General features: G+C 36.1%; 1 protein-coding gene across 1 annotated transcript in view; it reads right to left on the bottom strand.

The window, feature by feature from the left end:
* LOC130014219 (probable serine/threonine-protein kinase nek3) overlaps positions 1-11,332 on the bottom strand; it is a 39,232-nt gene extending 27,900 nt beyond the window's left edge. Inside the window, exon 1 of the mRNA XM_056103114.1 lies at positions 11,278-11,332. Coding sequence (XP_055959089.1) covers positions 11,278-11,307 — 30 coding nt within the window. The 5' untranslated portion in view covers positions 11,308-11,332. The remainder of the gene's footprint in view (positions 1-11,277) is intronic.
* Positions 11,333-14,534: the final 3,202 nt, after the last annotated feature.

Here is a 14,534-nt window from a genome sequence, read left to right as displayed (position 1 = left end):
TTCTAGACAGAGCAATACCCTGTCTTCTACGAAACCAATCATAAACAGCAAAAACTAGTCATACTTTACAGTGGTAACATAGCCAAGTAAAATTTAAAATGTCTAAATAATACAGAAGACAAACATTGTGCTTGTGCCTCTGCCAGTCTTTCCCATCTTCATTCTTCAAACTTATTCTTTAGTTATTAACTTAGTGAAACATGCATACACATTAATATTATAATCGATTCAAACTTATAATCTGGCTAAAACAATTGGAAAATGCTAATTGTAGGCCGGCTGGGGAGGTTCGGGAATTTTTAGAGTCCACAATGGCCGCTTTATATAAATGAGTATTTGGGGGGGAATACTAACCTTAAGCCTTTTTAGGAGGCTGAACTTGGATCCAATTTACCCTTTATCCCTCTTAAAAGGGTTAAGGTTAGGGTTAGTATTTCCCAAAATAAACATTTATATAAATGGACCTACAATAGCATCTCCCAAAACAATTAAGTTAGGGAACCTGACATTTCACAACTTCAATTTTTTTATGCCAATAAAATTCCACAACTAGATTAGTTTAGAATGTGTTTCTCGTTCCAAGTTCAATGTTACATAACAGGTCTGGAAATAATGATTTTATTTGTACCTGACAGACATACCGTCAGGAACTATTGAAACTGCACTTCAATTCAACCACACATACTGATATTAAATACATATACAGGTCACAATTCTATGGAATACAATTACTGCTTATTACTGAGCGATGTTTCGACTAGGCTTCTCTAGTCATTATCAAGCAGTGATAAAATATGACAATATATACATGTACACAACAATACTAGAATGTTGTTGTCTTCTTTGGGTACATGTAATTAAAAGGTATTTCTGGTTGGTCAGCATTAACCAAGTATTGTATTCCATAGAATTGTGACCTGTACATGTATATTCCAGTTCAATTACTAAATGCCATTGAAACAATTTATTAAATAAATGGTCTACTATAATGCATGTTTAATTCAATTTACAAATGATATATTTTAGATTTGATCAATATAGCTTGTGTCAATTGTAAATGTACATGTATACTGTAGATCATTGATCTTACTCATTTAATTCGTGAGGAAAAATAAACGAAGGTTTAACCAGTACAGGCCTGTACGATATTCATATTCTAGGAATTTGAGGCAGTCAGGTTGAGTGAGAGATGTTCTATGAATTATAAATTGTGTTTATAAAGCATTTCCAATAAGAGAAGAAATCAGGGTAGAAATTGGCTAGATCTACTTCTTAAGGCCAGCTCAATTTTCGTCAAGGTCGCCAAGATGTAAGTATAAGGTTAGGACATGTGATTGTTGGCGAGATTGCAGGTTAGGGTTAGTAAGTATTAATTAAGGCTAGGTCCAAGGTTAGGGTTGGGATTAGGACTAGCCCTGTTTACATCTCACGACCTTTGACCAAACATGGAAGTTGGCCTTATCAAATAGATCTAACCATAACTGTTGGTGCTAGCAGTACTGATCTGTAGCCCCTTTCTTTAACTTTCAGTACTGAAGTTTGACAACAAAACTGATTTTGTTAGAATCTAATAAACAATATCTTACAAATACAGTTTTCTAGTATTTCTCAATATTTTATACCGATATATAAACTTCTGGATGCTAAAACTAGTGATGTGCGTTTTTTAAATTTTCTTTCGGTTTCGGTTTTTCGGTTTTCCTGTGGCAAAAAAACTCAGTTTCGGTTTTCGGTTTTTTATTCATTTAAACACTGTATTATGAATGTACTGATTTATGGTTATTTTATAGAAATACTTAGTTCTAAGGTAGAAAAGATATAAAAAATATTGATGTAAATTGTAAACAAGTTTTTTTTACTGTTATATGACTTTAATTATGACTAGTAAAAACAAAGTTACTGTAAAAAAAGATCTGACAAACTTTGTTAAACGCAACACCATAATAATAAATTAACATAATGACACAATACCAATAACAATAAAGTTACTGTAAAAAAGTTCTGATGAACTTTGTCAAACACCAAATTAAATCTGAGGAAGCCATTGTGCGTTATTGACAACCGGCTTAGGCTTGCATAAAAATTGGGATTATAAACCGAACCAAATTGAGAAAATAAATAGTCTAGGCCATCCAGACTTATTAAACACTGTACATGTACATAGGGGGTCTGGTTGATCGAAAATAAAAACAGAAGTGGTGGCCACATTAAAATTTTGGAATTATCAAGTAAACGAAGTACGGCTACATAAAAATTAGGAATTTTTCAAACATTTCCGAAACGAAAAACGGGTAAATTAAAAATTAGGAATTTGGGATATATGTAAAAACCGAAATGCATGATTATTTTTTTTGTTTTATCGGTTTAGTTTTCGGTTTATATGTAAAAACCGATATCGTACGGTTAAACCGAAAAACCGCACATCACTAGCTTAAACTACTGTCTGAGTCTTGTTGACATCGACTCTGTCGAAATTACAAGTAAATTTTCAAATTTTTCAAGAGAGAACTTGTTCTCATCGTTGTGATAATTAGTTGTGCAATGGATTTTATCGAACGGGAGTTCATTACAAACACACAGGTTTGTTTATAATAACCAAAGTTAAGTAGTTTGTTCATAATTGAAGAAATCCGTTTAAAATTTACGATGGTTCACACAGTAAGCTATCTATACACTTTATTACCGGTATTGCATTACAGATGCATTATGTATAAAATTTAGATAAAGAGCTGACAGTACTCATCATATTAAACATATAAATATTGGAAATGGAACATGTTTAAAATTTGAGTCAAAAGTCTTCATTCTGAGTGAAGTTATGGCAGTTTGACAAACAGTGTAGTTTGGATTGTCATTGCTACGATAATAAGAAAAGTCTTGACTATCCATTTTTTAATTCAATTATTAACTGCCAATAATAGAGTTTAAATCCGTTGAAAATTTAAAACATCCGATGGTCAAGAGTTGATTAAGGGCCAGGCATGTGAATAAATGTCTAACTAATTAATGACCTACTTTGAAACCAAACGAAAGATCTGCAATCCTTGAGTGGCATTTAGCAATTGAGCACATTAAAAAAACACAACACAATTTATATTGAATACAATCACTGGTTTATACACATATAGCACAACATTTCGATAAATATTACATTTTAGTTTGCTAATTTATCATTTGTACTTGATAACGATAAGAGAATACTTGTCGAAACGTCGTGCTATATGTGTATAAACCAGTGATTGTATTCCATATAATTTGTGTTGTGTTTTTTTTGAAAGATCTGCATTTGGCAGATTTAGCTCTTACATAATGCATTATAAAAGGAATTGTACACATTCCATGAGGAAAATAACAAATAAGCCTTGTTCATTGCCCGCAGTACTCAGTCATACTTAAAAGTTATACTACAAAAACAATAAAAAAAAATTCCTTTAAATCACAAAGATACAGCTAAATAATCTACTTCTTAATCAATTCAACAAACAAATGACATTTCTTAATATATATGTAACTCATGATTTTGAATTCCTCTACAGTTTAATCTTTGCTGTTTATTTGAATGCATTTTTAATTAAATTATACTCAAATGCAACACTGATACAAATGTACAGTGTATATGTATTGTAAACTGTTATAAAGATACATATACATGTAATAGAAATGTCTTTACTAAATGTATTTTTGTATACATATTACATTGTCACTCCCTTCATCATCCAAAGTTAGGAAGTGGCACCAGGTGTTCAAGGAAGGTTAAGTATATCCTGTTTTTTATAGGATTTGTCACTAAAAACAATCTGTTTTATTAAACTTTTAAAGATATGTATGACCGAAAGTAATGTCTTTATGAAAGGGGCCTTATGGAAGATTAGATAAAGAACTGGCAGTTTTCACTATAATAGTTAAAAGCTAGATAATGTAAAGGGAATATGCTGAAAGAATATTACTGCAGTCGGTATGATAAAAAAGTCTTGATTATCCAGTGAACGTTGAACAACAGATCGGATTCAAATCCAGTGAAAATCTGATGCATAAGATGGCACCGAGAGTTGATTATGGTCTTTTCATGTTAATAAATGTCTAATTCATAACTTACATGTACATGTAACAATTCAGGCCTAAAGAAAGATCTGTAATAGGCAGATTTAGCTCATGCATAATGTATGTTTAAATGCATTGGCAAGCTACATATACATATATTTATGTGCCTTGGAACTGGAGAGTGGTATCAGGTGTTCCTAAAAGGGTAAGCACACTCTGACTGCCTTTTTTAGGATGTCACTAAAAAACCAACCTGTTTTATCAAAGATACAACTAGTATAATAAACAACAGGTATGCTTTTATCAAATGTAGAGGAGTAAACTACACTACAGAAGAATACATAGTCATTTACTCTTATTAAAATCTCTTAATTGGACAGTGACACGAGTTCACAAAGCATTCTCAGACTTAAGTCAAGAATCTAGTCAAAATTTTTCGCCTTATTGTAACTAAAATATAGCCCATTATTAAAACTGTTGTTGTGTTAATGTATCAAATACCCTAATAAGAAACTATGTGCAATTTTTTGTGTTTCTGGATCAAAGTTATTTCTTATAAACAGTAATTGAAAGTTGAGTAAATTCTCAACGCAAGTCTGAGAATGCTTTGTGAACTTGGGGCCAGAAGTTCCAGAAAAGCTAAACATACATGTATGTACATGTACCCTGTGCCTTTCATAAGATCTGCCAGTGAACACCTTTTGCCAACAATTCTTGAAATCTTTGTCAAAGGACAATCAATGACTGCACAAGTATTATTTTAAGGGTAGGGAGTAAGTATAAATATTGTAAGAGCATGGTCTCTTGCTCTTATCATGAGTGAGCTAGAATCTATTTCTACTGTAAGCTTCAAGTTGCTCTACTAGACTGACTCAACTACACAATCTGCTCGAGGAAGGGTTTTGGGTCATTGCTTTATTTGATTTGCTTGCTTGTCATTGCTTGTTCAATTAATAAGACAATTTTTTTTGTCACAAACACATAAGACCTGTATGTACATATTTCAATTCATTCACCCAATAATACTTTGTTTTCAAGAACAAGAAAGAAGCCTCCACATTCTTTAAACATAAGAATCTACAACAAGCATTAGTTATACATTCATCAATCAAAAGCCTACATATTTCATGTCAAGGTACAGATCATTTTAAATGCACAGCCAGATTTAACCAAGATAGAAAATATAAATAAGCCATTATTTTAGATGTAATCTTGTAAAATCTTCCAGAACAGATAAACAGTGCAGCCTTTCCGCAGGAATCAATCAACAGTATCAATACAAGCTTAGATTTTGTAACAGGAGTTAAATAAAGGATAACAAATGACCTAGATATGATGAAAAATTTATAGACTGACATTGCATAATATATACATATATGATACAACAGCCTAGACTAGACAACACTTTATACAATACTGAGAGAGAGAGAGATAGGGTATAACGTCCACTCGACACAAACTAGGTCATTTCGGGACTAACATATGGTTTAATTTTTATTTCAATAATTCGCTTGAGTGTAGGGGTCTTTAGCAGTGGGAGGAAACCGGAGGACCCAGAGAAAACTCACGAGGTTGGACAGGCGACCCTACTCCTTGTCATGTACAACCGGGGATTCGAAACCACGGCAGTTGACTCGATGACAGGTCTCATGATACAGCGCGCGCATGCTAACCATTCGGCCATCCAACCCCCATCCTCTAATAGGAACAGCTATTTTAAATGAGAAATGGGATTTAATGTCCACTGGACACAAACTAGGTCATTTTGGGACTAACATAAGGTTTTATTTCAATAACTCGCTTGCCAGTGGGGGTCTTGAGCAGTGGGAGAAAAACAGGCGGATCCGGGGGAAAACCCACGAGGTTGGACAGGCGCGCCCTTCCCCTTGTCATGTGCAACAGGGGAATTGACACCAAGCCAGTTGACTTGATGACAGACCTTATGATACAACACACACACGCTAACCATTCGTCCATCCAACAGTCCCGGTTTCTGAAAGAAGCCTTCAGATAAGTAAAAATGGTGTCATTTAAAGATATACCATTTTGCTATATTTTTCTTGGATTAAATCACTTGTACATCAAAGGGCTGTAATCAAAGCATTTACATTTAGTCTGTAAAACTAATGTTTAGACAGTTCTACATGACTGAAAACTCTGACTTAAATGGTACTTTTTAAGACCTGAAAATTTTAACTGGTACTAATATCACCTGGGGTTTATGGATCCCCTTACATTAGATAATCCATCTTGGGTGCCCAGTTATGGTGTAAGTCTACCCCTTAATATTGGGTGAATGTGTTTATTTAAATACTACCTGGCCATACTAATATCTTACAATATATCGGTCATTAAGAGAAAGAGATATATATTTGTTAATTTTATTTCCATGCCTATGTGTGCAATTGGATTTAATGTCTCACTGCTCAATTACATGTATATCAATGGACTGGCCTTTATTTTTTTTGTCCCTTCTGAACAACTAGACATAATTTACTTGACAACCCTGCAAGAGTGACCTTGGAAGATTGTTCTCAAAGACCACATGGGAAATGAAATCCATGACAAAACTGGGACTGTGGATTATTTGTCATTGGTACAAAAACAATCATTTCTCAGCCAGACATCACTTCTAAATAAAAAAAACCTGGTACTTACAGAAAGAGAGAGAAATAGGGTTTAACGTCCACTCAACACAAACTAGGTCATATTAGGACTAACACATGGTTCAATTTTATTTCAGTAATTCACTTGCACGTAGGGCTCTTTATCAGTGGGAGGAAACCAGAGGACCTGAAGAAAACCCACGAGGTTGGACAGGCAACCCTACTCCTTGTCATGTAAAACTTTGGGAATTGAAACCATGCCAGTTGACTCAATGACAGACCTTACGATACAGCGCGCACATGCTAACCATTTGGCCATCCAACACCCCCCACCCCCACCCCTGTCTTGTTTACTAATGCAACACGGTTTCCTTGTGCTGCAGAATATACAAGCAAGTCACTAAAAATAACCAATGCAATCAATGGACTTTAAAATTTAACAAAATTTACATGAAATTACAGATAGAATACATGTATGTCATGGCTGAATATTCTTTTATGAAATTCCACATAGTATATTAAGAAGGTCCAATGTATGTCATGGCCGAAAATTCTTTTATGAAATTCCACATAGAAGATTTAGAAGGCCCAATGCATGTCATGGCTGAAAATTCTTACATGAAATTCCACATAGAATACTTAGAAGGCCCGAAGTTGTTAAGGCTTTTAACAGACTATCGCTACCTACAGGAAGGACAGTACATATAATTGGTTAGAATTTTCTTCTTAAACAAAATGGCGGACCAAAGTCAAAATGAAGACAGTTCTTTAAATAACTGGTAGCCAGGATAGATCCATGAGGATCAGAGTTATGAGATCGGTTTGTTTTATTCTGTCATAATTATTGCCACTCCAAATTTATCAGTCAACCAATTCAAAATGGTTGAAATGTTTTGATTTTTTTCAAAAACTACAGGTACAGTGTATTATAAGGTTGCAATACATACACAGTAAAAAGAAAGTCCTGACAAAAGACATAATTATGTATATACTTACATGTATGTGATATTAATATAGTGGAAAGAAACTAGGTCACAAGCTACTTTTAGAAAATCCTTTATAATAATAACTATTTTTAAGAAGGCTTTGCATCCAAATATCATGCACATCCTACTTTTCAAAATCTTTTTACACGAGTGACAAAACAGGACTTTTCTTTAAGATACATTATGTAAGATTTAAAGATACATTATGGGAGATTAGATAAATAGCTCGCAGTTCTCACTATAATAGTTAAAAACTAGATAATGTAAAGGGAAATTGCTGAAAATTTCAGTCAAACTAATCCACTCTGAGCCGAGAATTTAGCGATTGAATTTTCAGCCTAGCCTCAGTCATCAATCATTACTAAAGTCGGTACGATAAAAAACATAGTCTCGATTATCCATTTCATGATTAAATCACGAATGGACAGCAAATCGGAACCTAATCCAATAAATAAACGTCACAGCCTACCGAAGTCATCGAGAGTTGTTATGGTCTTGTTTCATTAATAAATGTCTAATTTATATCTTCTTTGATTGGCATTTAGTAATTGAACATATTAACACAAGATACAATTTTATGGATACACGATTACTGAGTTTGATATTGATGACGTTTCGACGAGGATACTCTCATCTTTATCAAGTAAATGATAAAGTATGCTTAGGTTCGTTTTCGGACGTTAAACCTCATTTCATTTCGGTCTCATTAGAATATTTTATTGCTGTCATTAAAAAGTCTCTTGATGTAATGTAAGATAGCCGAAAACGAACCTAAGCCTACTGTATCATTTGCTTGATAAAGACGAGTGTATCCGCGTCGAAATGTCGCTTAATATCAAACTCAGTAATTGTGTATCCATAAAATTGTATCTTGTGTCTAATTAATAAGTTAGAAAACATTTCAGACCTAAAGAAAGACTCACAATAGGTAGATTTAGCTCTTGCATAATGTATGTTTAAATATTGAGCTGAACATTCTTGCTCTAGTTTCACAATAGATAATCCAAAATAACGCCTGGAAATAAGGCACCTGTCATTTTGTCCGACAATGATTTGTCTTTTTTATTGATATTATTAATACATGTCCAGCACTAAGTTGAAAATGTCCGGTACTATTTCATTAGTGCCTGACATTATGTCAGGTACATCTACAACCGTTATTTCCAGGCCTGTCCAAAATTAATATAGAACATTTCATTTAAATCACGTTTTTTCTGAGCTTAGTTACCACTGTTTGAAGTTGTGACAGATTGTTTATTATCGTAGCATTTATTATCGCTTCTCCATTTTTAAATTAAATCATTTTTATGGCAATTGTATTTTAATACATTTACATCTGTGTCATCCGATATAACATTTGAAGCCAAAATAAAAACCTGTAATAATAGGCAGAGTTAGCTGTTACATAATGCACCAATAACAACTCCAATATATTGGCCTAGGTTTAATTAAATGTATAGCAGTGGGAGAGTGTGGACGACAAATATTACACAATATTTATGCACAAATTAATCAAAACATTGCAGACCAGAAATTAGATCAAATATTAGTTTTTTAATCACTCAGTAAAAGATTTATACTTTGATATGAACTACAGTAACAACTCAGTTTTACTCTTAATCTTAAAATTTAACAACTAAATTTGCAAATGAAATTCTACATTATAATATATATAATTTGTCATGGTAAAACATAAAAGTATTACAAATAAATATAGTTTTGGCAATAATATACCCGAGAGAGAGAGATGGGGTTTAAAGTCCACTTCACATAAACTAGGTCATTTTGGGACCAACATCGTTCAATTCTCTTTCAGTAATTTGATTGTGCGTAGGGGTCTTTAGCACTAGCAGTGGAAGGAAACCAGAGGACCCAGAGAAAACCCCCCCGACGTTGGACAGGTGACCCTAATCCTTGTAACGTACAACTGGGGAAACAAACCACGCCAGTTGACTCAATAACACCGGTAATAGGAAAATTAATGAAATGAAATGGGGTTTAACGTCATACAATTCTGCTCCAACTGGGCTAAGACGGGCATACGAGTGAAATTTTGCTTTGACACTGGCGTGCTATCTTTTACATGCACGCCAATGTGTACAGAAGACTGTTTTTTCCATCCCATCCGAATTACTAGACAGCTGTCTTTGTCAGACCCTCCGTCCTGCACCACAAGGGGAAAACAGCAGAAAATCCCTATTAACTTTCTCGGCTAACGAACCAGCTTCTTGCGCACTTAGCCACTGTGGCTCCAGAAAAATTAATAGGGACCCAGAGAAAAACTGTAATAACATTACGAAGTTTTGCTCTTAAAATTCATAACTCTTTTCTGTCAAGATAACCTTATTATAGATACATTATAGGAGATTAGATAAAGAGCTGACAGTTCTCACTACAATAGTTAAAAACTAGATAATGTAAAGGGAATTTACTGAAAATTTCAGTCAAATTGATCCACCCTGAATCAAGAATTTAGTGATTGTATTTTAGGCCTAGCCTCGATCATCATTTCTTTAATCAATACGATAAAAACATAATCTTGATTATCTTTTTTTTGATTTAATCATTAATGGATTTGTAATCCAGTAAATATCGAAGGCTAACGATGCCATGTGACATAGACACATAGAATGACTCAAACTAAATAAAGAAAAACACAGCCATGAACTTATCAGACAGCAGTGAACACTCAATTGGGATCACATGGTTTTGCACATTTTCTTAGTGTGCCATTCAAAATTTCGCGGCACACTGAAAATCTTGCAACACACTGGTTGAGAATCACTGCACTAGACAGTTAAAAAGATAAAGGACCTCTGATTTGGGGAAAAAATTGATTTGGTAGATTTATGATGTCTTGATTTGTTTTGGAAAAGTGGATGATTCATTTGAGGTGTTTTAGTGACCTACTGTCTTCAAGTATTTGTTAAACCGTTTCTGAGCTGGAGATGAATAGGCCTATATATCAATTTGGAACTCATCAGTATCAGTTTTGATGCCAAAACATTTGATTCTTTTCCACTGCTTACACTCTACAAACTTATCCTGTTAGAAGTAGAACAATTAATTTTACATCACATTAATTGGCAGCCTTTCTTAATTCTAATCATAAAATATTATTTTCAATTCATAAATAATGATTTTAATCAATAGGTTATGAGAATGACAAATGACCTCAATTGAGCACCATCATATTAGCACATTGCAACCTCTCCTCTTCACTGCATCGAGTGCCGAATCGCTTCTCAACAAACACAAACTCGAGCAAATTTACGAAATATGAATCGGGACTGTGACATTTCAATTTATTTGTCAGGATTGACATTGCAATGAATTAGTGATATGTTTGCTATACTGTTGTAAACGATCGTACAACACTTCTGGAAAGCCAAGTCCTTTCTGAGTGACTGTTGTTGTTGACACACTTTCGGCCGACACCACTACTTCCTCTCTCCGCCCAGCCAGACGATTTTTAATTCACGCGGAATGCTTTGACAAAGGCTTTTACGTTGTGCTAGCTTCCATCTTTCTATTTGGAATAAATGGGATAAGAGCCCGTTGCTCTATTATGACATGAATTGCCTCGAATAAAACTTGGATATCTAGAAAAGACAGAAAGCTGAGAAGCAAAGTGTTCAATGTACCTGTTCCCTTCCTTCATTGGAGGCCGCCATCAAAATACACCATTGTACTGCGCATGCTCAGTCAGCTATTCAGTGGACCAAAATTTCCCGCGCTTTCGTATTCTAGTGTTTGCTCTCTCAGGAAAGGGATGTAGCATAGCAAAACATTGTCTCAGGGAGGGTTATTGTTTATTAAAATATAGTTTTGGAAGATGCGTATAACGACAGGGGTCTATTTGTGTAATCACCCAAATTATATATTTTAACTGGGATAGGAATACAGGATTTTTGCAAATAAAAGGGAACTGTAGGGCCTAAAGTGCACAGTCTTCGGAGGGCAAACATATTTTTGACGTTTTCTAGTGATCATTTCGAGAAAAAAAAAAACTCACTGAAAAGTAGACTTAAAAGTGAAATTTATTACTTGTTACATTTAAAGTGTGATATTCTCTTTTCTGTTGATCATGCAATATTGGCATTTGGGTTGGTGTCAGTGGCGTAGGTATTAGCGTGAACCTTGTAAGGTCCAAGGTTATTAGCCTATAATATCTCCCAGAGATGTAAGAAAAGAACGAAAACCCAGTAGAGCGAACCAAATAAATATTTATTCTAGCTCTTTGTATCTGGATAAACGCAAATAATACCATTTCCCTTTTATAGGATAAAGTAGGGATATGAAATAGCCTAATGGCAACTCAATTAGTATGAAAATTGTTTTTTTTGTGCTGAACATAGGCATATAGGTAGCCTATATATATATAGGCAATTAAACATCATTAAGGCATAATATGGTTGAATTTTATGAGATATAACTGACCAGACAGGCGAGGGAAGACGAACAAATTTCTTGATGATGATAATTATTTTGTAACCTACGAAATGATCGGCCACGCCCCTAAGCTTATCCTCAACCCGGCATTGCATCCGAAGTGCTGTTCCGACAGTCAGGAACAGTTTGGGAACGCACTACGAGTATCCTAAATGCGCTGATAGATAGGTAGATCAATGAAGAATAGGGATATTTAACAAGTTTATGCACAATTGACAAATAAATTGATGAGGATAATATAACAATACTATTTCGATCCCTGCATAGACCGAGAAAGTTCATCGGGATTTTCCGACGTGGTTTCCCCTTGTCAGTGGTGCAGGACGGAGGGCCTGACAAGCACAGTTGTCTGGTCTTTCGGATGGGACGAAAAACCGAGGGTCCGTATGTATACATTGGAATGCACGTAAAAGATCCCTTGGCAGTTGGAATTCGATATAAGAGCAGGCCCGCCATAGTGCTACTTCCCGGGCAAAATTTCCCTCATAACACACTGTATGGCGTACGCCCGTCTTCATTAGCCCAAATCGAGCAGAACAGTAGGACGTTAAACCCCATTTCATTTCTGTTATAACATTGTAAACCGCAGGCTTTTAATCCCAAGAATTATTCCTACATAAAGTAACTGGCGGGGTTTCGATTCCCCGGTTGTACGTGACAAGGAGTAGGGTCGCCTGTCCAACCTCGTGGGTTTCCTCCCACTGCTAAGGACCCCTACGCGCTAGCGAATTATTGAAATAAAATTGAAGCATGTGTTAGTCCCGAAATGACCTAGTTTGTGTCGAGTGGACGTTAAACACCATTTCTCTCACTCCCTACATAAAGTTAGGCCCTATCTCTTTCCCAGAATCGTTCAGAAGGTACGGGAAGATGAGGTCTCGCGTACACACATTGGCGTGCACGTAAAGGAACGCGATGCGGCACCGGTTTATTTATTAGGAAAACTTGCCGCTTCTAAAATCAAGTTCTTAAAATTGCGTCGTTCACAGAGTCTGTAGAATTGTCAGTGCAAAGTTGTCCTTGTTTGAAGAAAAACGGATAAACATGAAAGTAAAACAGCTTCAGACTTTGAATTTGTATGATAAAACATTCTTCAAAGGCGTCGTCATGGGCAACGCCGTTGGTAATCCGGGAACTTGAAAGTAGTTCCAATGGCGGACTTCGTCATACAGCCGAGGCTAGATGTAGTGTAGGCTACTGGAATCTGCCAAGTGTAGCAATTGGACTGCGGTATCATACATTGTCTTGTTGTTCTTAGTGTTTAGCGTCCGCTTCCACCGAGGGTGATATCACATACAGGTTTGTTTTATTTCCATTTGTATCAGGCCCGCAGCCAGGGTCGGCAATTTTTTTTCGGGGGGGGGGGGGCAAAAATTGCCGACCATAGCTCTAAAATACCTACCGTAGACTGTGCCGGGTGTGCCCCCCTAAAAACTTCACTGCCCCTCCGAAGCTAGCAAGCTGGCTACGGGCCTGATTTGTATTAGGCCTATCTTATTATATTACCAGAGCCACGGTGGCTAGTTGGTTAAGACGCTGGCTCGCTAGCCTGGAGGTCGGGTGTTCGATCCCTGCATTGGCCGAGAAAGTTCATTGGGATTTTCCAACGTGGTTTCTCCTTGTCAGTGGTGCAGAACGGAGGGCCTGACAAGGACAGCTGTCTAGTCATTCGGATGAGACGAAAAACCGAGGTCCCGTGTATACATTGGAATGCACGTAAAAGATCCCTTGGCAGTTGGAATTCGATATAGGAGTAGGCGATAGTGCCGCTGTCCGGGCAAAATTTCCCTCATAGCACACTGTATGCCCGTCTTCATTAGCCCAGTATAGGAGCAGAACAGTAGGACGTTAAACCCCATTTCATTTCATTTCATTTATTATATTACCCGGAATAATCCTCACTAGGTTGAAAAGGCGCCCCTATCTCCAAGCCACATGCGCTCACACTAGGGATTGAAACCACGACCGCATGCCTGAAGTAACCGACCCAGTGACGGCGCAAAGTCAAAGGATAATGGGGCAAAGGCGCGAGTTTCAACTAGGGGTATCGGGGCGGGGGGGGGGGGCGTCCCCAGAAATTTTTGAAAAATTAACTGGCAGAAATGCAATCGTTGGGATAAATAGAGCTTACCAGATACCGTCTGACGACAAATCACTAGTTTACCCGATTAGAGAGGAACGTGTCAAACGAACCGAGTGAGTGAATCAAGGTGAATGAATATTTTCGCGACGATATTTTAAGAAATAGATTGCCGGAAATGCAGTCTAGCAGTATTTCCGACACTGGTCGACGAGATAATAGAGCTGACCATATACTGTCTGTCGACAAAACACTAGCTTATCCCAACAGAGAGGGAGGTGTCAAACGAACGGAGTGAGCGAATCAAAGTGAATACATATTCTCGCCGCGACGAAACTATAAAATGCACATCTCAAGTGGTTAACGTGT

The sequence above is a fragment of the Patella vulgata genome, chromosome 1, assembly GCF_932274485.2.
Source record: "Patella vulgata chromosome 1, xgPatVulg1.2, whole genome shotgun sequence".
Taxonomy (NCBI): Eukaryota; Metazoa; Mollusca; class Gastropoda; family Patellidae; genus Patella; species Patella vulgata.
This window is presented reverse-complemented; position numbering and strand designations above follow the sequence as displayed.